The sequence below is a fragment of the Leucopleurus acutus genome (genome assembly GCF_964270905.1).
Source record: "Leucopleurus acutus genome assembly, chromosome: 2".
In the NCBI taxonomy this organism is placed as follows: domain Eukaryota; kingdom Metazoa; phylum Chordata; class Mammalia; order Artiodactyla; family Delphinidae; genus Leucopleurus; species Leucopleurus acutus.
The window spans coordinates 81652482-81679336 of record NC_139143.1 but is presented as its reverse complement, the minus strand read 5'-3'; the positions used below and the strand labels follow the sequence as shown (position 1 = coordinate 81679336).

Below are 26855 nucleotides of genomic sequence, written 5' to 3'. Positions count from 1 at the left end.
GGTCTTCAGCCCAGTCTCTCTGGAGGCATATTGAATTTCCCAAGCACCCAAATGGTTTGGGGGAAGACTTCACGTTCCACATGAGAGGCATTGGGAGAGGGAGAGTGAGAAGACCTGCATTTGAATTCAAACTTAGCTATTAACTAGCTGTGTGGCCTGGGGAATTCTAAGGCTCTCTCAGTATCCTCATCCGCAGAGCAGGAGCGATAGTACAATATTACTTTCCACAGCTGTCTTGAGCACCAAGAGAACTAATGTACATGAAGCAGCCTACTCCTCCCAGTTTTTCAGCGTAAGGGGAGGCTCCTCCTGGGAGGACTGGGGATGAGAGACAGAGGAGACAGAGGCTAGGCAAACTCCAGGCTCTAGTTATGCACAGAGACTGCCCATAGACCTTCTCCCTCCCTAGCTTCCACTCATGCACAGACAGACATTAGCTGCTGTTCAGTAACTGAGATAATTGGTTTTAAAGTCTTTTCCTTATCTTTGCCCCTGACAGGCAGGAGCTGTGTAGCAGCAGTGCACCTATGCAGACAGAGGGAGTGGTAACCAGAGATAAGGTGTCCCCACCATGGCCTACACTCAGTCCCTGGCCCAAGTCAAGGACCGGCTTCAGATCCACAGCATCCTGGCCCGGCAGTGCCTGGCCAGAGTTTCTGGGTGTGTTTGTGCTCACAGTAGGCAGGGTAATTGGGGGAAGGAAAGAGGGGAGGTGGGCAAAAGTTTCTGGTTCCTCCTAGCATCCTTATCTCTTCCTCCTGGTGTCCCGCTTCAACTCTCCATCATTTCTCTTTTTCCCCGCTCTTGTCCCTTTTATCCCTCTCCTACTCCCTCATTTTTATGCCTATCCCTTTCCATCTCTTATACTCCTCCCCTTTCTTTACTCTTTCTCTGCTTCTCCCATTTTTTCCCCTTGCCTCTTTCTGCTTTTTCTTGCTGATCTCTCAAGTCCATTCATCTCTCTTGGCCACTCCCCTCACCTTCCCAGTCTCTCTCTCCTGTTGGTCCACCAGGCTCCTTATTCTTGGTTCCCTCTTCCTCATCTTCCTTCTCTCTACCAGCTCCTCATACCGGGGACTTTGGCCCAGGCTGTCACCAGTGGAGGAACCAAAGGCAACTTCTTCATCATGTTTCTGGCTAGCTCTCTGGGTGTTAGGCTAGCCATCTACATCAGTGGTAATGTCTCAGGTAAGGAGGGTGAGGTCTGGTCATCAGACGGGGTAGGACTGTGTACTTGAGTGTGGTAATTGTGAAAAGGCAGATCCTTTGGTGACTCATAGATATTATCTCCTTGAGCTTGACCAGTGACCTGGACTGGGATATGCCTTTAGCCCAGTCCAGTCCCTTCCCTTTCTGTATCTTGCCATCCTGCTTCTTCACATTAATCTTCCACTCACATAGATGGAGATCTATGGCAAAGCATCAAGGGTAAGTACTCTCCTCTTCTGTCTCCCACCTAAGCCCTTGGGGGTTCACCTTTGCTCAGGACCTCACCTGCTCGTCCCCCAGGCACACATTGCGTCAAGTGCTGTAGTGGAAAGAGCAGACAGACCCAGGTTCAAACTTGGCTTCACTGTGTGACCTTGACAAGTTGCTTAACCTCCTTGAGCCTCAACTTACTAATCTATATGATGGGAAGAGTAACATTTGTCTTCTTAAGAGTTGTGGGGAGGAGTAGCAGTGTTACCTGGTGACAGTGCCTGGCAGTGACACAATGGATATTGGTTTTCTTTTCTTGATCCTTGAAGGGGCCCACCTGAATCCAGCCTTCTCCCTGGTCATGTGCCTCCTGGGATGCCTCCCCTGGGCCAAGTTTCCCATTTACTCCTTGGTGCAGTTGCTATCTGCTTTCTGTGCCTCTGGAGCATAGGTGTATGCTCTCTATCATGGTAACAGAGAGAACAGGGTTGGGGACACCTGTGTGTGGGCAAGGGTGCCTTAGAGCAGTTTTGAATGAGCAAAGATGACCCTGCAGATGCCCTACAGAACTATACAGGTGGGAACCTGACAGTGACTGGTCCCAAGGAGACAGCTTCCATCTTTGTCACCTACCCTGCCCCCTATCTGTCCCTGAGCAATGGCTTCCTGGATCAGGTAGGCATGAGGGGGTGATTTGGGAAAGCCACAACCTTTGCCCTTGTCCCCCGGGACCTGAGCCTATTGTTCAGGCTCTGGGTGGGATGTGGGGTTGCATTTATCTTTGCACCTCACCTTCCCCAGCTGCCTGTGTTGGACAAAGTCAGATGACGTGGGGTGGTAGCCTGGAGTGCTTGGGTGAGATAGGGCAGATGGAGCACCTGACAGCTGATGGAGCCCCTCTGCCTCTGTCCACTCCACGGTTCTGGGCACCTGGATGCTGATTGTGGGGATCTTAGCCATCCTGGACACACGGAACAAGGGAGTGCCTGTGAGTGTGGAGCCTGTGGTAGTGGGGTTGCTGATCCTGGCCATCAGGCTATCCATGGGTGCCAGCTGTGGGTTCCCAATCAACCCTGCCTGGGACCTCGACCCACGGCTTTTCACCTACGTGGCTGGCTGGGGCCCTGAAGTCTTCAGGTGAGAGACGGCCTGCCCTGGTGCTGTCCTTTCACTCATCCCTCTGCTAAAGGCTCTAAGCCTTGGTCCCCAGATCTTCCTTTTAAATAGTTCTCTTGGCCTCTTAGGACAGTGAACCTCCTCTAAGCCCAAGTTCTCCCTTTCTCTTTTGTCCCCTGCCTCCCCCTCCACTCTTTTCATTGAAACAGTGACATTTAGAGGTTGTGTTCTTGGGCACATCACATTACCTGTTTGGACATTAGTAATCTCATCAACAAAACACAGATATTCAGATATTTCCCTAAGGCAAGAGGCTGGACCAAGCTCTCCTGGAGTCTCCTCTTTAAGTGCTATGCTCTGGTGCCAAGACACCTTCTTTCTGGTGTCTATCACCCCAGGAACTGCTTTAGGGAGTTCTCTTACTACTACCGCCAGTTCTTCAGAGGGAAGGCTAAGGGACTCACCCTGATATCGCCCTTCTGATCTTCTCTTGTAGCGCTGGCAATGGCTGGTGGTAGGCCCTCTAGGGAGGGCCACACTTAGCACAGCCACACACTAGCGGCTGGTGGCTCTGCACCATCCTGAACACTCAGAGCCAGCTCAGGATTTAGAGTGTGCCCAACCTGAAGCCTCAGACTCGGAAAGTCCTGCCGCAATTCAGGTGCAGGAGCGTAAGCTGTGATTCTGACATGACAGTCCTCACCTCCCTCATGGACACTGAAGAGGGCCAGAGACCCATGCCTGGTGACAAGATGTTTGTTCTCTTTATTAATACACCAGGACCTGGGCAGCTTCTCCGTTTATTCATCTAGGCATCGCTTCCTCCTAAACTGGGGAGGATGCCTGGACAGGGAGAATTGAAGAGGATCAGGTAAGGGACCTAGGCTTTTCATCGCCTCCTGCCCCAGGCAGGTTTTCGGACCCTGGACTTCCAGGAACGCAGTTCCTCAAAGTAGCCGCCAGAGGGTGCGCACCCTGGAACCCGGATTGGGAAGGCTGCGGGAATCCGCAGGATCGTGGGGGCCGACCATCTAGTGCGGGGCATAACCCAGGGGACTTCCTCCAAAGCTTGGTCCCCACTGCCTGACTCCTTGCTCTCGTAACCTCAGCGCCGCCCGCCTTTCCGCTCACTGGGGCGCCTCGCAGAGATTCAGCACCCCGCAGATAGTAATTAGGGGTACGGGGAGCCGCCTCCACCAAGGGGGCGTGGTGGGGGAAAAAAGGGAGGGCCGCCGGAGGAACACAGGCATGCAAGCGCCTGGAGACTGGGAGAGCAAGCGGGAGAAACTGACGCACTGACCCAATACCTAGACATTCCGGGCTGTGTCATTGAAGGAGAGGGTGAACAGTGAGATGAGCCAGGGCGAGGAGAGAAGGCGAAGGAACAGAGGGAATCAGCGTAGGGGTAAAGAAAGCTGGTGCGGAGGAAAATTCTCGTCGTTCACCGCTCCCCTAAGTCTCTCACACATTAGCAGATAAACAGAGTTCTTCTGTTTCCTTTTTTTCCAAAAAAAAAAAAAATCTCAGCGCTATCTCGCCTCCAGACTTTTTTTTTTTTTTTTTGACCGGGGATGGATCGGAGAGTGGTTGGGACGGGGATAGCGGCCTCACACTGCGGAGGAACATCAGAGGGGTTAAGACCCTCCCCCTGCCCCGCACAAAGATGGCGGCTCCCGCCTTCCCTCTCCCTCATCCCTCCCCAAAACCCCCTCCCGCCCCCCGCCCTCTCCCGCCACCTCCGTCACTTCCGCCCCGCCGTGGCCGAAACTGACACAAAGTAGCGGGCCGAGGCCCTGGGGGGAGAGGGGCTGCAGCTGGGGGGGCGGGAGCCCGCGGGGAGCTGAGCCGAGCGCCCCCCGCCCCAGCCCCCGGCATGGGCAGGACGTGGCCGCCGGGGCGGGCGCCGAGCGCTGAGCGCTGAGGTGAGGTTTGGCAAGGCGGGGGCAGCAGCCCGGGAGCGCGGGGCCGGGAGGGCAGGGGGAGATGCTGCTGCGGACGCGGACTCGGGACTGGAGGGGCCGGGGCGGGGGGTGTGGGCAGGGGAGGACAGGGGACAGGGAGTTGGAGCTGCGGTGAGACGGAGGAGGGGGAGTGGATGATTGGAGAGAAGATGGTGTTGGGTGCCTAAGGGTGGGGGAGATTCGGGAGGCCGTCCGCAGGATGGGAGGGTGGGGTGCTGAATGGGCGCGTGGAGACCAGCAAAGGGGCGCGGGAGTGTGGAGGAGAAGCTTATGGAGCAGCGGAGAGGGGAGAACCGGCCAGAGTCGTGGGGGTGAGGGGAGTACCCGGGGTCCGAGGGTTTGGGTGCCTGGAGAAGGGAGTTTGGGGGTGGTAGGCGTTGTCTCTGTAAGGTGGAGGTCTCTGTGCGTGAGGAAGACCAAGGGTGCAAGGCGAGGTGCTAGCTCTGGGAGTCCAGAGCTGGGGGAGAGTCCTGGGTTCTGTCCTTGGCCATGGAAAGTGGCCAGGCGTTGGTGGCAAGTGAGCCGGGGGTCTTGGATTCCATTCTCTTCTGTTTCCCTGACCTGCCCATAAATATCCCTGCCAGCTTCCTCTGAAAGAAGGGGTCAGGCTTCCTGGGTTTGGGCTGGAGGGGAGCAGGGGCCAGGCCTAGAGGAGGAGCCGTTTTCCTCCATGGAGCATTGCCTTCTTCCCAGAGCTGGCTATTTTTATCCCAAATGTGGCTGCTGAGGGGGCTGGGGCAGGGTGACGGGGCAGAGCCACGTGGCTAATGGGCCTGGGCTCAGAAAACCCAGGCTGTGTGAGACTGGGAAGGAGAAGTGAGAGAGGGTCCCTGTTCCCAGGTCTCACCCCTCCCTTTCCTTCCCTATTATGGCACCCCAGAGGGGATGAAGTCTGGGGCCAGCCAGCTTTCAGTCTCCCCAGGGTCTTAGAGGTAAAACAACTTTCCTGGTAGGTGTCCAGACTCCTGACAGCCTGTGCGGCTCCTTCATTAACTCTTTCTTTCATAGGAGTCAAACCCAGATCTTCAGGCTGATAGTGTTTCTTGATTGCCTCCCTCCCTGAGGGCGGGGCTGGCTATGGAACTTGTGATGCCCACCCTTGCATCCTCTCTTTTAACCTCTCCATGCCCCACCCTCCTATGACTCATACTCTAGACTGGGTGGAGACCCTGGCTGGGGGCCCTGTAGGAAGGCTTGGCATCTCGAAAACGTGGATGAGGTTTTTCTTCTTCCCTTGGTTGCCAGGGTTGGGGAGGGTCAGAGAGGAAAAGGACTTCTGGCTCTAGGTATATGCCTGACTGGGGTTCAGGAAGGGAGTCCGGCTTAGTGAACGAAGAATTGGTGTGGGTGACAGGGCCTTGGCCATAGTGTGTAATTATAGAGGCTGGGCAGACAGACAATTAGTATCTCTTAGGGCTGACAGGCTGGCAGGGTGTTCCCAGGAGGCTGGAGACAGGGGAACCAAGGGGTAGGAAGGCTTTCCACCCAGACAAAGAAAGAGGAGGTGGACAAGAGGACCCAGGACCTGGCTGGCAGCTTCCTTTGAGCTAAGCTGGGATGAGGCTCTGTGACCCTGTCTTATAGGCCAGGGCTTTTCCCTTTTTAGGTGAGAGGAAGGACATGGGGAGATAGAAAGAAGCAGAGGTCCATCTGACTGATTCTCCCTGAGCTTTCACCCAGTGCCAGACTGACTGGACTAGGCTTGGGGTGAGAGAGAGAGAGATAGGGATGACTCCCCAGCAGGGTTGAAAAGACCCCTTTGCTGGCCCAGAAGGGCGGCTAACCCAGACTGAGAGGAAGTGGTTTGGGGACTGTGTGCAGGAAGTGAAGGCCAAGCCTCTAAAGTGAGCTCCCCTGGAGGAGGTGATAATGGAAGCCCCAGTAATGGGGGGGGGGGATGGGAAGATTACAAGCTTTTTGAGAAGGGTGGGGCCTGCCCACCCTGTTTCCTGATGCTCTGCCAGGTGTTTCCTGGCTCATGTTCCCTCAACCCCACCCTTTAGTGGAAATTCTGCTTTCCAGTAAACACAGGCACCCACTCACTGCCACCAGGAGGGCACATGGCCATCCATTGTCGCTGGGATGGGTACCTTGAGAGCTGTGGCCCTTCTGTCAATATCTGGCCTCTTCTCTTTGCCCCCTTCCTTTCCCAGCAGGTCTTGGTTTTTGTAAACGGTCAGTCACCTCATGTTATCCAAAGCAGAGGCATTGGGGGAGGTGGTGGGGAAGTTCCCTCTTCTTTCTCAGGGACCTATCAGGGCAGTAAGAGCAGAGTGTTGCTGTGGAGTTAGTGGGGAAGGCTGGGGGAGGGGCAAGGTCAGAACTGGGGGAGAAAACCCTCAGGAGGAGTCTGAAAAGGGGAATGAAGGTTACCCTCAGTTTCCTGACCTCACGCATATGTCACGTTCCTGCAGGGTCTCCCATGGGATTGCTGGGACCTTGCTGGGTGAGATGGCACTGTGTGCAAAAAAGCGCCCCCCAGGTAAGACAGGCAGGAGGCGGGGTCGGGGGGAATCCCTGGGACCATCAAGAGTGGGTGTTATTATGACTCAGGGAGCAAAGGAAGAGGGACGACAGGTAATGAGCCTGAAGGAGGGTAGATTGCAGCCCGTATCCATCCTGGGGGGAGCCTTAGGAAACCGAATTCTTCGCCTTGATTCCCTAAGCTGGGTTTTCCCCAGGAGGGTGCTGAGTGCCTGCCCCTCACCCGCAAACACATAGACTCTTATCTTGGGGCACCTGGAGCTCCTATTCTGTGGTCTGGGGAGCCCGGGGTGCTGTGTTCCCACCATCTCCTCTCCGTCCTCGCACTTCGTTTCCTCCCCTCATTTTCCCATCCAAGGCCAGGTCCTCCTTGTTTTCCTGAGGGCGGGGGTGGGGGGTGGGAGGCGGTGGGATGAAAGCGGTTGCCCCGGACAACGCTGGCAGTCCCCTCACCCGCATTGGCCGGGCCGAGGGAGGCGGGACTCCGTGCTGGCTTTCGCCTACGCGGCGCGCTGGCAGGCTGCTACCCCTGCAGTCGGGGGAGCGGGCGGGGGCGGAGCCCAGGGAGTGCAAGTCGTGTCCGGGGCCACTCAGAGCGCGCTGGCGTCCGCGGGGGACATCGGGGGCGGCGGTGGCGCAGCAGAGCGCGCGGCGTCGCTGGGTGCGGGCGGCCGGGAGGATGGCCGGGGCTGCAGGTGGGGCGCGCGCCACACGGCCGGGGCTCCACTCTGAGCTGCCGCAGCTCCGGTGCCTCCCTGGGGGGCCGCCCCATCGGAGCCGCTGAGGCCGAGGACAGACCGACAGACAGCCCGCCCTTCCCCCGCTCAAACTGGGATCATGACGGTCCCCAAGGAGATGCCCGAGAAGTGGGCCCGGGCCGGGGCCGGGGCTCCCCCCTCCTGGAGCCGAAAGAAGCCCTCTTGGGGGACAGGTAACAGGAGGCAGCGACTGGCAGCTCTCCCAAGCCCGTAATTTACCCCCTTCCTCCCTCACATTCGCTTGTCCCCGGCCTCCCCCAGCCTTCCCTTGTCCTCTGCAGACTCAGAGATCCTGACTCTGAAGCGTTTGGTCCCTGCCTCTCCTTTTGCATGGTCTTTGGTGACTGCACAGTCACTCAGCCTGAGGGGTCCCCTCTGGGGAAGTTTTGGGAGTAAAGTGACCACGCAGGGAAGGAGCACTCTGGGTAGGCAGAGGATGCTTAGGTCTGAGGTTTTTGTTACTGCAGTGTGCTCTGCAGGGGGCTTGGGAGGGGGTGAGGGAAGGCGTCTGGAATGCTGCCTTTGGCTCCAGGACAGGTTTGCATTATGTTTACTGCCTAACCAGGGTACCCCCTTTTTCAGCCTATGGTCCTGACCACGGGAGATGGGCTGGAGAACACTTCCTAGGACAGCCCCATATTCTGGGACCTGAACTTGGTGCCTGCAGTTCCAGATCTGTGGGTGTTCAGAATAGGTGTAGTTCATTTGTCACTCAGTGACAGATGTGTTTTTTAGGGGAAATATGTGCAGATCGCACAAGAAAGGTTACGGTTAGAGAGCAACTGCTTCAACTACATCCCATTCCTCCCTCTTTCATTTCTGTCTCAGTCTGCATGACCCATATCCCTGACCAGCCCCCTTCAGCTCATACTGAAGATGAGCTTTGAAATAAGATGATGTCATTGTGGGCCAGTCAGAAGCCGCTGCTGATGACATGTGACAAGCAGAGGCTTCTGTAGGGGGGACTGCACGTGGGGCTGGGATGCTGCCGCAGAGCAGTTCCAGGGCACAGTGACCCTCTGTCTTGCCACCCACCCCACCCACTAGGTTAGGAGGAGGTCAGTACCATGGCTTGATCTGCAGGGGTTTCCAGGAGAAGGAAGCTTAGTGTCTTCAGCTACTGTTCCTCTGGAGATACCCAATGCCGTTAATTCCTACAGCATTAATTAAAGGGATGGGGGAGAGAAACTGAGCGTCCGCAGTGGAAGACCTTGATGGTTGTTGGTGAGGAAAGGAGAAGGCATCTTGTCCTGAGAATGTAATACCTGCAGAGCCCAGTGGTCAGGCTGGTGGTGAGAGGTGGACTAGAGGGAAGAATTTAGTGGCACCTCAGGTGTGGTGCTAACTCCTTAAAAACTGTGTGCTGTGGAAGGAACCAAGGCCCCTCAGTGGAAAACCCATAGAGTGGGGTGGGCCTGACAAGGTGTTGGGCCAGGCCTCAGTTTGCTCCTGACTGCAGCATCATTCTGTTGCAGAAGAAGAAAGGAGGGCACGGGCCAATGACCGAGAATACAATGAGAGATTCCAGTATGCGGTAAGTAGCTCTAGACCACCTGTGCTCTCCTCCTGAGTCAGAAAGGGGAAAGGTGCATCCCCTCTGTCCTAGGCTGGGACACAGGGCTGACTGCTGGGAGAGTGCTTGAGGGAGGGGAAGGCAGCCTCCTCGCCACTCTCCACCTGCTGTGTGCTGAATTTTTCATGGCCTTCACCTGTCAGTGAAGCAGGATACATTGACCCCGTGAGACTCTCTTCCCTCCTCCTCTTTCGCCCTCCCACACCTCTCGTCACTGGCTTTTGGGGACAGAGGTTTGGAAAGTGTGGACGGAGGAGGCAGCCTCAGTCTCATTCTGGGTTGGGGTTGGAGGCTGCCTCATTATCTTCTCTCCCACTGCCACAGAGTAACTGCATCAAGACCTCCAAGTACAATATTCTCACCTTCCTGCCTGTCAACCTCTTTGAGCAGTTCCAGGAAGTTGCCAATACCTACTTCCTGTTCCTTCTCATTCTGCAGGTAAGTGACCTGCGGTAAACCCTTTGCAACTCACAAAGTGATATAAAGTCAAGGAAGAGAAAGGTCTAGGGAAAACGAGGACGGGGCCTTGGAAGCATGCCTTCTCTTTCCTTTTTTCAGTTGATCCCACAGATCTCCTCCCTCTCCTGGTTCACCACCATTGTGCCTTTGGTTCTTGTCCTCACAATCACAGCTGTTAAAGACGCCACTGATGACTATGTGAGTTGTTTTCATTCTTATACCTTTTTCCCACCCCCCACCCCACAACTCACTTTCCTCCACCCAGCACAATTCCTCAGTGACCTTGCCATTCCTTACCTGGTCCAGCTAGATCCATGATATCTTGGCCGAGAGTAGGGAGGGGGAGTCAGGGAGAGAGTAGACCTGTGAATAGGTGTAGACAAGGTAGTACCCAGCATGCTCTGCATTCCACTGATGATCTAAGTCCCTCGGAGCGGGAGAAGGTGTCTTAACCTTTCTTTCCTCTCTTCAGTTCCGCCACAAGAGTGATAACCAGGTGAATAACCGTCAGTCTCAGGTGCTGATCAATGGAATGTGAGTGCCTGTTGGAGACTGAGGGCCTTGGGGAAGAAAGGGGTCCCCTGGGAACTTCTCTAGCTACTGACAGCCTCTTCTCTGTCTTCTCATTGCCTCAGCCTCCAGCAAGAGCAGTGGATGAATGTCTGTGTTGGTGATATTATCAAGCTAGAAAATAACCAGTTTGTGGCGGTAAGGGACAAGGTGCCCCTCTAGGCCTACAGTGCTCTCCCTGTACTTTGGCAGAAAGGGATGAGTCTTTCCTGATTGACTATTGCCTCTTAAACACATATGGGAGGAAACTTTCTTGAGTGGGAAGCTTCCGTGTCATATTAATATGCCTCCTTTCTAGCCATTCACATGCTTGGGACTAAGCAAACCAAGAGTGCTTAGTGGAAGGAGGGATCATCAAAGAGTCCATTGCGGGTGGAGGATTGGGTCTTTGGCCTTCTCACTAGGTTTTCTTTCTAGGCGGATCTCCTCCTCCTTTCCAGCAGTGAGCCCCATGGGCTGTGTTACATAGAGACAGCAGAACTCGATGGGTAAGTCGCATGCTCAGTGTCACACATCTCCTTCTGCCTCCTTTGGGGTAACAAGCTTGTTTTTGAAAGAGGTTCCCAGGTCTGGGCTCTGTACCTTTTGGAAAATTGATGGGTAAGAAAGCCTTTGGGGTGTGTAAAAGAATTACCTACCTAGTAATGCCTGCGGGGGGGGGGGGTCCTCCATGGTCAGGTGCCCCCAGGTAGAATCTAGAGGAAGGGAAGGGAACCAGGCCTCAGGGACACTGTCCTTCCAGAGAGACCAACATGAAAGTACGGCAGGCGATTCCAGTCACCTCGGAATTGGGAGACATCAGTAAGCTTGCCAAGTTTGATGGTGAGTAATTTTGGAGAAGCAGCTTTCAAGTAGAGGAGGTGGGTGGGTTTGGGGGTTTAAATTGTGCCTTCTCTTTTTGGCTTCTTGTTCCTGTGATTATGCACCGCTCTGGACTTTTTTGGGTTTTTGGGGGGCAGGGGTGTCAGGAATGCCAGGTGGCTATCCTTTACTTGTGAATTGATGGTCATTTCAAGAGATCCTCATGGCTGATAGCTCCCTCCTTGCTGTACATGTTGAAATTCAGCTTATTCTTATTTGTGTCAGAATAATGATATATGCTCCTTCTAACAAGACAAACTATGTAGCATGTATAAGAAAAAGCCCTCCTTCCCTCCAATTCTAGTCTCCTTAGGTAGTCACGTTAACTGGCAGTTTAGTGTGTATTCATCCACACTTTTCTCTGTTTATACAGACACGTGAGCATAAATCAATGGGATCATACTGTACTAAAATCTCTGCAACCGCCTTTCTGTACTTATTAAATTCATCATAAGTATCTTATCACGTCACTATGTAATTTACCTCATTCTTTTTCATAACCCTATAATGTTTCATAGAATTGATGTATTGTAATTTGTTCAGCTCTCCCCTGACTATTCAGTTGTTTCCAGTCTTTTGCTCTTCAAATAATGCTTCAATAAAATTGTTTTGAGCTATGCTATCATTTTTTTTTTTTAAATTTGGCTGTGTTGGGTCTTCGTTGCTGCACGCAGGCTTTCTCTAGTTGCAGTGAGGGGGAGCTACTCTTCGTTGTGGTGCACGAGCTTCTCATTGGGGTGGGTTCTCTTGTTGTAGAGCACAGGCGCATGGGCTTCAGTAGTTGTGGCACGTGGGCTCAGCAGTTGTGGCACATGGGCTTAGTTGCCCCGTGGCATGTGGGATCTTCCTGGACCAGGGCTCGAACCCGTGTCCCCTGCATTGGCAGGTGGATTCTTAACCACTGCGCCACCAGGGAAGCCCTATGCTATCATTTCTGTAGAATGAGTCCCCAAAGTGGGATTGCTGGGTCTGAGGATATGTGTACTTTTAATAGGAGTTCATGCTGCTTCATTCCTTTCCCAGAAAGTTGCATCAGTTCACACTCCCACCAGCAGTGTGTGATGGGCTCACATCCTAACACCATCTCCCTGCAGCTTCTTTTTCTGTGTTGCTGTCTTGTGGTTAAGCTACAGACTGCACCTTGAACGGGGGCACTCTTGTCTTCTGTTCAGGTGAAGTGATCTGCGAACCTCCCAACAATAAGCTGGACAAATTCAGCGGAACCCTCTACTGGAAGGAGAACAAGTTCCCCCTGAGCAACCAGAACATGCTGCTGCGGGGCTGCGTGCTGCGAAACACCGAGTGGTGCTTCGGGCTGGTCATCTTCGCAGGTGAGCCTCCTAGGGCCCAAAGAAAGAAGGGCGAGAGTTGCTGCCTTCACCCTCCCGCAGGAATGTGGGAGGAGGCTGAGTGGGCCCTGGATCCAAGCTTCTCATCCAGCCAGTGTCTCTCTTCCATCCTGATGTCCTGTAGTCTGCGGACCGGGGCAGAAGCCCAGAGGCAGATTTGTTATTTGGCTTTCCCAGCCCTTCGCATTCCTTTCTAGGTCCTGACACTAAGTTGATGCAGAACAGCGGCAGGACAAAATTCAAGAGAACAAGTATTGATCGCCTAATGAATACACTGGTGCTCTGGGTAAGGCTTCCCACATGTGGTTCCTGCCTCTGCCCTTCTGGTTCTCCCTGGGCGGGTCCCTTTACTTCCATCTCTCCTCTCTGGTCAGTAGTCAGCCTTCAGGTTTTAGCTTTTAAAGCCACTGGCAGGTCAACCACTCAAAGACAGTGTTTATTTCAGGCTCTTTTTGGACTTGGAAGATGTTATTTAAAAAACCTTAGGAACGTGCATGAATCAACAACTTAAAGAAAGTTAAAACAGATCTTCCCTTCTCTGGGTTCCAGTTATGATGGTGACTTAGTGTAGCATGTGACCTTCTGTTTGCTTTGCCAGGGACAAGGAGGCCTTCATGGGGATGGAGAGCGAATTAAAAGAAAAATTTCCATTTGGAGGATGGATAGCAGGGTCTTTTCCCCTGACTTCCAAGAGCAAAGGATCCCAAAGGAAAAGTTTCTGTTTTAGTTTTTGGCAATTCCTGAATCCTTCTCTTGTTTGGCTAGAAATTTGAGCTCCTTGTTGGGCTCTCCTCCCCTTCTTGTGCTCCCACTGCCTGCTGCCTGCCCCCCACACGCCAGCTTGCAAAAGCTGGGGTCAGCCTCTGGTGAGACAGTTTCCTCCCTGGCCTTGAAGGGTTTGCAGAAACCCCAGTCTGAGAGGCTGTCAGGCCAAGGCTTGCATTGCCGCCTGGTAGTCCTTGGGCATCAGGATGGTTCCTGCTTTGCTTCAAAGCATCCAGAGTGGAGGCAGCTTTGAAGATAGATGTCTGAAATCACGCAATGGTCTCAATTTTTTTCTTTTAAACCACCAAAACTTTCTTATGATCCTTCTTCAAGGACTCCAAGCTTTATAAGTTTTTTGACTATTAAGAAATCTACATTTATGAAGACATAATTTGTGTCTTGGTTAAAAGACTTTTTTTTGGCAATCTGTATAAGATAATGAACATTACAGAAACTTGGCATTTTTAAAAAATATATTTATTTATTTATTTATGGCTGCACTGGGTCTTAGCTGTCACATATGGGACCTTTAGTTGCAACATGAGAACTCTTAGTTGTGGCATGTGGGATCTAGTTCCCTGACCAGGGATTTAACCCAGGCCCCCTGCGATGGGAGCGTGGAGTCTTAGCCACTGGACCACCAGGCAAGTCCCGGCATTTTCGTTAGTTTGTAGAGGCTTAGCTCAGGTAAATGGGTGATTTCTAATAAGCTGCTTTGGTATGTTGAAAGTAGCTCACCCCCACTCTTACCATCTTTGAGGTCTCCCAAATGTTTTAGGATGTCAGAGTGGGAGCTACACAACCATTTCAGCCCTCCCAGCATACAGTTGAGAAAACATCATGAGAGAAGGTCCACGTGATGGTCAATGACAGACTAGAACCTGTCACCAGTTCTGGGTGCTTCCCACTAGAGCATGCCACCATTTTAAAGATGCCTGAGGGGCTTCCCTGGTGGCGCAGTGGTTGAGAATCCACCTGCCAATGCAGGGGACACGGGTTAGAGCCCTGGTCCGTGAAGATCTCACATGCCACAGAGCAGCTAACCCCGTGAGCCACAACTACTGAGTCTGCGTGCCGCAGCTACTGAAGCCCACATGCCTAGAGCCCATCCTCCGCAACAAGAGAAGCCACCGCAATGAGAAGCCTGTGCACTGCAATGAAGAGTAGCTCCTGCTCGCCACAAATAGAGAAAGCCTGTGCGCAGCAACGAAGACCCAACGCAGCCAAAAATAAATAAATAATAAATAAATTTATAAAAAAAAAGAAAAGATGCCTGAGCTTTCAAGGGCTCAGGGTACCAGTGGTGACCTTCAGAGATGCACTTGGTTTTGAGGGCTTCCTAAGTGGCAGCTTAGCCTCTGCTTCTCATTCCTCTGCAGATTTTTGGATTTCTGGTCTGCATGGGGGTGATCCTAGCCATTGGCAATGCCATCTGGGAGCACGAGGTTGGGACACACTTCCAGGTCTATCTGCCCTGGGATGAGGCGGTGGACAGTGCCTTCTTCTCTGGCTTCCTCTCCTTCTGGTCCTACATCATCATCCTCAACACCGTTGTGCCCATATCGCTCTATGTCAGGTATGTGCTCTCTCTGCTCTGGGGTCTCTCCAGGGAGCTCAGGTGGTCCCTTGGCAAACTTCTGTCTTCTGTGAAGATGAAATTCTTGAGAGGGAACTTGGGGTCCTCTCCTTCCTGTGCTGTGAACATTTTATATTATCTGTTTATCTTTTTGTACAAAGCAAACTTCACCACAGTTTCCTGGTACTTTGGATTGTATTAGAATAAAAACCATATTGATTTATTCAGCACATATTTATCGCATGCAGACTTTGTGCAAAGAAGCATGCTAGGTGCTGTGGCACATACAAAGATGTATTAAGAATGGATTTCCTTCCCTCCAGGAGCTTCAGTCTAGTAGAGGGAGATAAATCTGAACATGTTATAAAACAAAATGGGAACTAGTGCTGTAACACGTTCAGTGTTACCCTTATGTGTAAAGCAAGGGGACACAGTTGATGTGTAATACAGCCTCTGCCTTCAAAAGCAGCAAACTGGTAGGGGAGGAGAGATGCAAACAGTGTAAGACACCGAGCTACCATGCATCCCACTGAGATACCACAGAGACACAAAGTGCCATGAGGGTTGGAAGAGCATTACTCCCCGCATAGTTAATCAGAGAGGACATCTTTGAAGAGGTTGCTGGTGAACTGAGCTTTGAATGGTGGCAGGGATGGGTGAAGGTGGAGCCTGGAGGAGAGGGCTGGAAACAAAGGCACAGAGATAGGGACCTTGGAATGGTTGGTCCTGGGACAGTTTGGCAAGATCATGGACTGTGAGTGGGGGGCTGTGAGACAGAGCTGGAAACATAAGCTTGTTCCCTATTGTGGAGGGTCCTGAATCTTTGCCAGTAGACTTTTACTTAGTAAACCATTAAAAGATTCTTAAAAAAAATCTAAAGAATGCTTTAGGAAGTGTTGGCTGGCAGTGGCGTACAGCATGAATAGGAGTAAGAGGACATCTAGGATGTTTGCAGGAAAGAGAATGTTAACAGGGAGAATGAACAGGAAGGGCGGGGGGATGCAGGAGGAAGAAAGAATGGCAAGAAGAGAGAAGATATTTTTGTATTTAGCGCCTTGCACTTGAGATAAGAGAACCTATGACTTTTTTTAATTTATCAAATTGTATACTTTATTATTATTATTATTATTTTGGCTGCGTGGCTTGTGAGATCCTAGTTCCCTGACCAGGGATCAAACCCAGGCCCTTGGCAGTGAAAGTGCAGAGTCCTAACCACTGGACTGCCAGGGAACTCCCAACCTGTAACATTTTTGAGGAAATGCTTTACAGAGATGCTCAGATCTCTTCCCATATGTTGTTTTTTGTTCACATAGATTCCCCAGATAGTCCTCAGATCTCCCCACTAGCCACTGAGTCCTAGTGCTGTTGACAGTGAGTAGGAGATAAGGAGTTTCTGTGCTGAGGGTGGACAGTGGACAGGGGCTTTTGAACATTAGGAGGAGACTCAGAAGGCTTGTGGTTTAGTCCTGCCTACTCAGTAGCCACGTGACCTCAGGCAAATCCACAGTCCCTTAGGGCCTTGGTTTTCTCATGTAAAATGGGAAGAATAATACCGGTTTCATTCTCTTAATAGGGACATTTTGATGTAAGATACAAGATTGGAAAATACATTTTAAAAATTAAATTACTGTACGAATAACAGGTGGTAGCATGTTCATCATTATCATCACAACTCTGGTATTTCATTACTATTTAAAGGTTTTCTTGTTTCCAATCTGATTTTTTTTTTTCCACCTTTGGACTTTGCTGACTTTGTTTTGTATCCAAGTTCACTCTAAGCCTATGGTAGCTGCCTGAGAAAGTTTCTAAGTGTCATCAGGTTACAGTGTGTGTTTGCGGGGAGGGTGGAGAGGGGACGCTTGATCAGCAGAGTGGGGCAAAGGCCATTAAGGCATTTCCAGCCAGCTCATTTTTTGTGTGGTAGCTGGATCCTGACAGCAGCCTCAGTCAGGTTGGAAGCAGGGTTCCAGATGTGGCCCCATTGCTTGACTGTGCTTGACCTAAACATGGGGCCCTTTCTGAGATGCTAACAGTCCAAATCCCAAGGGTAATGCCTAGTAAAGAGGATGATGCGAATACACCTTGGGATGCCGAGAGCCCTGTGCCGTTGTAAATTGGTGTTATTCCCCAGACTCTTGAGGCCCCGCTTCCTTGTGGAGTCAGCATCTCAGTCTGCCCCGCCTTCTTCCCAAACACCCCAGGTCAGGTTGTGCAGCCCAGAGCCGGGCGGAAGGAGCTCGCTTGCCTGTGTTCGGGCAGCAAGGCACGGGCTCCAGGGCCTCCTCAGTTTCCTCTCCCTGCAGGGACGTCTGTGTGCCTGTGGCACGCACAGCACCCTCATTATTTCTTTTTCTCTTTTTTTTTTCTCTTCCTTTCCTCTTGCACTTTCTCTTGTTTTCTCTGCATGGTTTCTGTATTATTAGTCCTGAGGTAAGAACTGGTCGAGTGCCTTGTCCGCAGTCCCCTCTCCTCTGCCTGTGCTGTCTGTCCCGCCTGCCCAGGCCCTTTGCACCTTTTTTTGTCTGGAGAGCGTCAGAGGGTCAGGGTCGGGGACCCCCACCTTTAGGCTCTCCTTGCCCTCCCCCACCCAGGTGTCCTTGCCCAGGTATCCACTCCGTTCTTGTTTCTCCCCAGGCGGAGGGCCTGCAGCAAAGGCCCGTGAGGGTGGGGTCCCCCTCCCGTTCCTGCCCCCAGCCTCACCTCCTGTACCCTGTGCAGCGTGGAGGTCATCCGCCTGGGCCACAGCTACTTCATCAACTGGGACAAGAAGATGTTCTGCATGAAGAAGCGGACGCCCGCGGAGGCCCGCACCACCACCCTGAACGAGGAGCTGGGCCAGGTGGAGTACATCTTCTCCGACAAGACAGGCACCCTCACCCAGAACATCATGGTCTTCAACAAGTGCTCCATCAACGGCCGCAGCTACGGTATGGCTGCGCCTCCAGGGACCGAGGGCTTGCGTCGCGCCTGAAGGATTGTGCTACTGGGGCTCCCACAATTGTCTTGATGTTTGGGTTTTACTTCTTTCCTACCTGGGTCTGTGGGACTTGAGAGGGTCTGCTCTGCGCCCCGGGTCAGGAGGTAGACACTGACAGTGCTTCCCCTCTCCTCTGCTGGTGCCCTCACCCCGATCCCAGCTCCAGGCAGTAGGGGAGCTCCTTGGCTGTTTGAAGAGAAGCCCAAGACACTGGCCCCTGGGCACCCCAGCCAGGTTGGACCTTGTCAGCCCTGCTGGAGTCTAGACTCTCCCTGTGTTGCTGTCCAGGGCCCTTGTGAGTCTCTGGAATGTGACCATGGCCTTTCCAGTGTGGCCCCACTGCAGTGGCCTTGTGGCTGGGCTGCTGGGATGGCTTGGGCAGGGTGTGTGGGGTCTTTTATGCAGAGTAAGCCCCTCTCCTAACTGCTTTCTCTACTAACCCAGGCCCCATGGCCAGTGTGTGAGGCTTTGTCTGTTGTGCAGGCCTAAAGAGTGAAAGGCACCCGAAGGGGCCTGGGAGGCCTGGGGACGTGGGTGTGGAATTGGAGCTGTCCTGGGTGGGGGGAGCTGGAGCGTGGATGGGGATGGAGAGCAGTGGGTGTCATGGCTTTCAGTCCTGGGGTTCTCAGGATACAGGGTGCCTGCGCCTCCTGTCCTTTGAGTCAGCCGTGTGAATCTGGGTGACATTCACTCAGCGACTAGGGTTGCGGGTTCCAGATGCCTGTGGGGGTCCTGTGCTGGAGGCTTCTCCCCCTGCTCTGCGAGATCTCGAGCTCTGACGGTGCTCCTCCTTCTGTCCTGGCTGTGTGTAGGTGACGTGTTCGATGTCCTGGGCCACAAAGCTGAATTGGGAGAGGTAAGGTCCAGACCCCATGGTGATTGTCTGTGCCAGTTAAATACAGGGTGCCTGGGCAGGGTTGGTGTGGTTAGGAGTGATGTGTTGTCTGGTCAGGAAATGGAAGCTGCTTGGAGGAAATGGTGTTCTAAGGAAGAGCTGGTAGCAGAAGTGGGAATCTTGAGGTCCCCAGTGGACAGGATCTTGGTGAGGACAGCTCCTCCCTGGGAGGCAGCCTTGTGACCCACCCTTTCCTGATCACACTCTTACCTGCTCCAGAGGCCTGAACCCGTCAACTTCTCCTTCAATCCTTTCGCTGACAAGAAGTTCTTATTTTGGGACCCTACCCTCTTGGAGGCTGTCAAGATGGGGGACCCACACACGCACGAGTTCTTCCGCCTCCTTTCCCTGTGTCACACCGTCATGTCAGAAGAAAAGAACGAAGGTGAGGGACTTCGCTGGAGGTCTAGTGGTTAAGGCTCCATGCTTCTAATGCAGGGGGCACGGGTTTGAGCCCTGGTCAGGGAACTAAGATCCCACATGCTGCATAGCATGGCCTTAAAAAAAAAAGAGAGAAACGAAGGTGAGCCGAGGAGCTGGCTTGTGTTCTCCCCCACCTTACTTGTGCCTTTGGGCTCGGGCTGTGATCGGCAGTGTGGCTGCCTGAGGCTTCCTGGGCGGGACACTCGGCTGAGAATAGGGCCACTGACACCACCTGTGTTCTTCCTCCCCACCCAGGGGAGCTGTACTACAAAGCCCAGTCGCCAGACGAGGGGGCTCTAGTCACCGCAGCCAGGAACTTTGGTTTCGTATTCCGCTCTCGTACACCCAAGACCATCACTGTCCACGAGATGGGCACAGCCATCACCTACCAGCTGCTGGCCATCCTGGACTTTAACAACATCCGCAAACGGATGTCAGTCATAGGTGAGGCCGGGACGGGGGTGCGGGGGGCATTCAGGGGCAGCATGCAGACCCGGGATGGGTGAGGTGTACTGGGTGACCCTTGATGTTTTAAGGTTGGGGGGCTTCACCTGCCTGAATTTTTCTGGGACGTTCTCCTCCCGCCCCACCCGTAGTGCGGAATCCAGAGGGGAAGATCCGACTGTACTGCAAAGGGGCTGACACCATCTTGCTGGACAGACTCCACCACTCCACCCAAGAGCTCCTCAACACCACCACTGACCACCTGAATGTAGGCATGAGGAAGGGAGCCCTGTGGTTCTGCTACTCGCGGGGTGGTGGGAGGGGCTGGGGGCTGACTCTCCTGACTCCTTCTGCAGGAGTACGCGGGCGAAGGGCTGCGGACCCTGGTCCTGGCCTACAAGGATCTGGATGAAGAGTACTACGAGGAGTGGGCCGAGAGACGGCTCCAGGCCAGCCTGGCCCAGGACAGCCGGGAGGACCGGCTGGCCAGCGTCTACGAGGAGGTTGAGAGCGACATGCTGGTATGGGCCGCAGAACGGGCCAAGGGTGGGCAAGGAGGGGTCGTGCCTGGACTCTCGTCCCAGGGACCCTTGTGGTATTTTCAGCTGCTGGGCGCCACGGCCATTGAGGATAAGCTTCAGCAAGGGGTTCCAGAGACCATCGCCCTCCTGACGCTGGCCAACATCAAGATCTGGGTGCTGACAGGGGACAAGCAAGGTGAGAACCAGCAGGGCCGAGGAGATTGCATCTGGACACAGCCCCGTGGAGTCCTTGCATGAGCCTGGGGCACGGGGCTGGCAAGTGTGCTGACCTTGTCAGGGGCCTGTCCAGAGCTCCTGCAATCTCTCTTGGTAGAGACGGCCGTGAACATTGGCTATTCCTGCAAGATGCTGACAGACGACATGACGGAGGTGTTCATCGTCACTGGCCACACAGTCCTGGAAGTGCGGGAGGAGCTCAGGTAAAAAGGCCTGAGGCAGGTAGATGCTCTGCAGTGTACCTGGGGGTCGGGCAGAGGTTCCCCGATTGGGCTTGAATCCCTGCTCCTGTCCTGGCAGACCACGGTCTCGTTTCCCCCTTCACAGGAAAGCCCGGGAGAAGATGATGGACTCGTCCCGCACTGTAGGCAACGGCTTCACCTACCAGGAGAAGCTTTCTTCTTCCAAGCTCACTTCTGTCCTGGAAGCCGTGGCTGGGGAGTACGCCCTGGTCATCAACGGGCACAGCCTGGTAAGTGTCGTCATCCTTCGCTTGGGCAGTATCTTTTCAGAGAGCGGCTCTTAGATCTTACCATGTTCCCATTTCCCTGGACTTCGGGGGGCTGCGGTCTTACAGGGACTTGGACGAGCTGACCCCCAGGTCTCTCCTGGAGAAGACTGGGGCTCTCTCAGCACTCTGTGTTCCCAGGCCCATGCGTTAGAGGCAGACATGGAGCTGGAGTTTCTGGAGACAGCCTGTGCCTGCAAAGCTGTCATCTGCTGCCGGGTGACCCCCTTGCAGAAGGCACAAGTGGTGGAACTGGTTAAGAAGTACAAGAAGGCTGTGACCCTTGCCATCGGGGATGGAGCCAACGATGTCAGCATGATCAAAAGTGAGTGGACTGCGTAGGTGTGGCGGCTGGGCCCTGGGGAAGGGAGAGGGGCCCAGGGAGGAATGATGGGGGAGGGGGCCAAAATGTGATGTGAGTCTGAAGGGTGTGGCTGTCCTCATCCTCTTGTCATCTCTTGTTTCTGCAGCGGCTCACATTGGTGTGGGCATCAGTGGGCAGGAAGGGATCCAGGCTGTCCTGGCCTCCGATTACTCCTTCTCCCAGTTCAAGTTCCTGCAACGCCTCCTGCTGGTGCATGGGCGCTGGTCCTACCTGCGCATGTGCAAGTTCCTGTGCTATTTCTTTTACAAGAACTTCGCTTTCACCATGGTCCACTTCTGGTTTGGCTTCTTCTGCGGCTTCTCGGCCCAGGTAGTGAGCTCCCCACTGCCCTGACTTACCAATCCTTAAGCTCCTTAAGGACAGAGATTGTATCTGTCCTGTTCATTGCTTGGTCCCCTTAGGGCCTAGCTGTTGTCTGATGCATGCATTTTAAAAAATGCTTGTTGAAGAAGTGGAGAGGGAGTTCCAGAAAATTCCTTAGGCCTCCACATATGCCACGTCGGCTGTCTTCCTCCGCCTGATCTGTAGTGAAGAAAGACTGCATGTTCACTCCTCTCTCACTCCCTGTTCTCCTTCCAGACCGTCTATGACCAGTATTTCATCACCCTTTATAACATCGTGTATACCTCCCTCCCAGTCCTGGCTATGGGGGTCTTCGATCAGGTATGGGGGAGTTGGATGACCGGGCGGGCTGGGGAGAAAGACGTTGCTGCAAGGGAGCCACCTGATAGTGGTAGGCTTGTGCCCACTGCCTGTGGTCCCTGGGAAGGTAGTTCTGTGAGCTGGTCAGGGTGTGGGTGGTTCTCCCTCTCAGCCACACCTGACCTGTAACTCCCCTGGATTGCTGAACAAAAGATGGATTGGGGGCAGCTGGCTTGAGGTCGGATATAGCTGTCGAATTTAGAAAAAAAGAGGCAGGGGGACAGAGTCTGCCCTTGGCCTTCCTGAGTTAAAGCGGCAGCTTCTGAGACTTCCTGTGCCGCTGGCCCTCCGCACACAGGATGTCCCGGAGCAGCGGAGCATGGAGTACCCTAAGCTGTACGAGCCAGGCCAGCTGAACCTCCTCTTCAACAAGCGGGAATTTTTCATCTGCATCGCCCAGGGCATCTACACATCTGTGCTCATGTTCTTCATCCCCTATGGGGCGTTTGCTGAGGCCACCCGCGATGATGGCACCCAGCTGGCTGACTACCAGTCCTTTGCAGTCACCGTGGCCACTTCGCTGGTCATCGTGGTCAGTGTGCAGGTAGGAGGCAGTCCGGGAACTGGCCTCCCCTCTGGAAGGGGTGGGGCTCCTGTCCTTGGGGTGCACTGGGCACTGCAGTTCTGTTCCTGGGAGGGGGGACTGGGTTTATGTGGGGGGGGTGCTCCTTCTGCCTGTAACAACTGCTTTTCGCAGATTGGGCTGGATACCGGCTACTGGACGGCCATCAACCACTTCTTCATCTGGGGCAGCCTGGCGGTTTACTTTGCTATCCTCTTTGCCATGCACAGCAATGGGCTCTTCGACATGTTTCCAAACCAATTCCGGTTTGTGGGTGAGTGCCTGTGGCTTCCTCTTGAATCAGTGAGGAATCACAGTTGTTCTGGGACTAATGGGGTAGGTAGGCATTTATTCAACACTCTTTACGTGCCAGGTATTCTGCAGGGTGCTGTCGGGATCTAGTTGTATCCAACCCCGGGCCCTGCCCTCAGAGGGTCTCCGTATCCATGAAAATGAAGAACAGCCCTGCCAGGCTACAAGGGAGGCGAAGGGGTGGCAGGCTTCATGGTCAGCAGAATGACTGTTTGTGGGGTGGTCAGGGATAGTCCCCCAGAAGAGGCTGCTGAGGGTGTAGCCAGGACTGGGGAGCCAGATTCCAAGCCAGAGAGCTGGAAGTGTGAAAAGGCTGTTTATTTCCAGGAAATAGAGAGTGCTCCAGCTAGGGTGGGACAAGAATACCCTTTGAGAAGCAGTGGAAGAGAGGCTAGAAAGGCAGGCCATTTGAGGAATCAGAATGCCAGGCTGTCAGGTGTGCACTTGACTTGCCAGGAGCCTCTCTCTTTTTTTTTTTTTTTTTTTTTTTGAGGAGAGAGTGGGGAATGGCATCAAGGTACAAGGGTCATCAGCAAAGCCCTTTTGAGGAAGAGACATTGGCACAGAGAAATCTGAATAAAGGGAAGGAGTGAGCCATGTGCCTCTCTGGACAGGAACAGCCCAGGAAGAGGAAACAGTGATATGGAAGCCTTAGGTGAGGGCTTGTGGGGAGGTCGTCAGCAGCAGAGGAGCTGGGGGAGTGAAGGAAACGAGGTTGGAAGGTATGGCTGAGGCAGGAGGGCAGAGATGAGAATCAGTCCAGCTAATTTAAGCCTTTATAGGTCAAAGTAAGAACTTTGAATTTTAATCTAAATATGATAGGAAGCCATCATCAGAGGGTTTTGAGCAGGGAAATGTCATAAACTGATTTATGTTTTTACAGGATCACTCTTACTGTTTCGTGGATAATAAAAGGTAGAGGGCAAAGGTAGAAACAGGGAGACCAGCTAGGAGGCTATAGCAGTAACCCAGGTGACAATGATGGTGGCTTGGAGTCGAGTGAAAAGTGGTGGAATCCCATAGATATTTTGGAAATGGAGCCAGCAGATTGGATGGGGGCCTGAGATGGTGGGGGTAGGAACCAGGGTGACTCCGGAGCAGCTTAGTGGGTGGTGGCATCTCCTGGGCTGGGGAAGACGTGGAGCAGATTGGGGTGGAGGAAACAGCAGTTCACTTTCAGCCGTGTGAAACCGAGGTGCCCGTTAGATGTTCAACAGAGATGTCAGGTTAAGGCAGTTAAAGAAGTAGGTCTGGGGACTTCCCTGGCGGTCCAGTGGTTATCATTTGGCGCTTGCACTGTAGGGGGTGCGGGTTCGATCCCTGGTTGGGGAACTAAGATCCTGCATGTCGTGCAGCCAAAAAAAGGAAAAAAAAAAAGACAAAACAAAACAGGTCTGAAGTTGTTTTCAGAGTTTGGAGCCAGAGTCCAAGTTGGAGATAAATATTTGGAGAGCAGAGAGAAAGAGAAGCCAGGGATGACTTAGGTTTTGAGACTGGGGAAGTAGGGCTGCCAGAAAAAGAAATGGGGAAGTCAGCGGGGCGGTGCTGCCCTTGCACCTGCTTTGTGAGTCCCAAGGCCCCTGACTCCTCTGTTCCCAGGTAATGCCCAGAACACCCTGGCCCAGCCCACCGTGTGGCTGACCATCGTGCTTACCACAGTCGTCTGCATCATGCCTGTGGTCGCCTTTCGGTTCCTCAGGCTGAACCTGAAGCCGGATCTCTCAGACACGGTGAGAGGCCAGCCCGTCTGCTTTGGGGGATGGAGCTCGTGTGTCCGAAAGCCCTTGGGCTTAAATACGCCTGTGGCTGCAGTTTCTGTTAAGTGCGTGGACGGTTGTCCTCTGCCCTTCCTGGGTTCAGACAGCCTGGGCAGTCTTGGAGGTGCCCGTGCCTGCCCCATCCCAGGCGCTCTGGGGCCCTTCCCTGAGGTGGTGTCTGACGCTGCCACGCTGACGGAGGCTCCTTCCCTCGTGCCTCCCCCGCCAGGTCCGCTACACCCAGCTGGTGAGGAAGAAGCAGAAGGCCCAGCACCGCTGCATGAGGCGGGTGGGTCGCACGGGTTCCCGGCGCTCCGGCTACGCCTTCTCCCACCAGGAGGGCTTCGGGGAGCTCATCATGTCTGGCAAAAACATGCGGCTCAGCTCCCTGGCGCTCTCTGGCTTCACCACCCGCTCCAGCTCCAGCTGGATTGAGAGCCTGCGCAGGAAGAAGAGTGACAGTGCCAGCAGCCCCAGCGGAGGGGCCGACAAGCCCCTCAAGGGGTGACGGCTGGGACGGGGACGCCCCTTGCCGGTGATCAGCGCACGCAGGGCTGGCCGGCCACCGAGAGGACAGCATCTTGGAACTGCGGGTCCTCATTCCTTGCCCAGGTCCTCATCCCATCTCCTCTGGTAGACTCTGTCCTGCTGGTCCCACTAGGAGTGGCTGGGGCATCCCCAGCCCAGGGCCCTCCTAGCAGTTGGGAGGGTGGAGGGGGCCGGCCCCAAGGGCAGAGCGGGGGCTGACCAGCCCCAGTGGGGGATCAGATGTGGAACCAAAAACAGAAGAAAAAACTGTGAGAGATTGTGTCTGCCCCTGCCCTGCCTGGGAGCCCACAGGGAGACTGTAATCTCTGTATTTTTTTACTCCCACTCCCCAGAGGGGCCCCAGAGCCCCTGTTCCTGAATTACACAAGAATGTATCATGCCGGGAAGCCAGAGACCTGCTGGGGCCCTCGGCCCCTCACAGTGTGTGTGTCTCTCCTTGATGTGTGTTTGTGTCCAGTTTGGTTTTGTCTTTTTTATTTGGCAAGTGGAGGAGGCCTTTATATGACTTTTATGTTGTGATTGGTGTCTTAACTCTCCTGGGGAAGAGGAGGCTGGATAGATGTGGAGTGGTTTGGGAGGGGCTGGTGCCCACGAGGGACAGAGAGGCTGACCAGGGAGGGAGGTGCCTGTCAGCCACAGGGTGCGGGGAGAGTATACAGGGGTCTGCTCCTGTCTCCTTCCTCACCTTGAGAGTGAAGTGCTACCCCTCCTCAGCACACGCAACTCCTGGATTCCGTAAGTCCTGCTGGTATTGGGCTGGAGCCTAGGAAAGTGGCCCTGTCCTTCTCAGTGACCTAAAGCTGGGTGTGAAATGTAGTCCTAAGAACACTTTCTTTCATTTTAAATTTAGACCCAAGTTCACTGGCAGAGTCTGTTCTGACTTTCCTTCTCCCTCCTCGTTGGTGTTTTCCTGTGCCTGAGGTGGCCCAAAAGGGGAAGCTGAGCACCATGAGATGAGGCTAAAGGGGAGCTGACCTCTACTTCTCCCTCTGGTAAAAGAGGTCCCACCCGCTCCAGGCCCAGCAGGCGGCAGGATCTGGTGGGGCCCCTGTACTGAGTGGTGGGGAAAAGCAGAGGAGGCGGCTGCCCCGTGCCTGGCTTGGTCTGGACAGCAGAGCTTCGGCTTGCCTGTCCTTCCTCTCCGTCATCTACACCTAGGAAGCACTTCCCCAAATTACGTGTCTCCCAAGTTAGTTGCTACCAAATCAGTCTTGGTCAGAACTTTTTCCTTGTCTTTGGTAGTGGAGAGGGTTACTCAGGAATGGTGTGGAGCTGGGAGTGGGCTATGTGGGAGTCCCAAGGGAACTGGAGGTGGGCTGCGTTGAGGCAGGGTGGGGTGGGCAGGGGATGGGGGCGGGGAAAGCTTGACAGGGAAATTCTTTAGGCCACATGGTTTACAAACCCAACATCATGTCTGTTTGTGTGTCTCTCAAGGTGAGAGTCTGATTTTTATACCAAAGAGGAAATGATTTTTTTTCATATTTTGTTTGTCTATATTATATAAATATAAATATATAAATATATATATATAAAAATATATATATATATATATATATACAGTTATATATATATTATTTTTTTGGTTCTCTCTCGTTTTTTAGGGAGGGAGGAAAGTACCAAGTTGCAATGAGCTGTAATTAAGGAACATTCTGTATAATTTATGACACATTTCTATACTTGCAAAAATTATAT

The 26855-nt window shown here is 53.5% G+C and overlaps 2 protein-coding genes across 2 annotated transcripts; both read left to right on the top strand.

The window, feature by feature from the left end:
- Nucleotides 1-571: 571 nt before the first annotated feature.
- On the top strand, nt 572-3053 carry AQP10 (aquaporin 10; the record flags this gene model as incomplete). Its single annotated transcript, XM_082858629.1, is given in 8 exon segments — nt 572-649; nt 651-677; nt 1062-1188; nt 1749-1867; nt 1871-1889; nt 1976-2094; nt 2339-2556; nt 3032-3053. Coding segments are annotated over 8 exon segments (729 nt in total).
- A 4568-nt stretch (nt 3054-7621) lies between these two features.
- On the top strand, nt 7622-26459 carry ATP8B2 (ATPase phospholipid transporting 8B2). The gene is made up of 27 exons (XM_082858616.1): nt 7622-7911; nt 9214-9272; nt 9636-9749; nt 9870-9968; nt 10243-10304; nt 10406-10478; nt 10758-10828; nt 11083-11162; nt 12374-12532; nt 12748-12836; nt 14695-14891; nt 17610-17818; nt 18681-18724; nt 18983-19148; nt 19442-19630; nt 19783-19898; nt 19987-20151; nt 20236-20347; nt 20486-20591; nt 20716-20860; nt 21038-21221; nt 21367-21590; nt 21861-21944; nt 22282-22527; nt 22681-22819; nt 24457-24587; nt 24844-26459. Exons 1-27 carry the CDS (start codon nt 7818-7820, stop codon nt 25120-25122), a joined length of 3636 nt encoding a protein of 1211 aa, XP_082714742.1. The 5' UTR covers nt 7622-7817; the 3' UTR covers nt 25123-26459.
- The last annotated feature ends 396 nt before the right edge of the window (nt 26460-26855 follow it).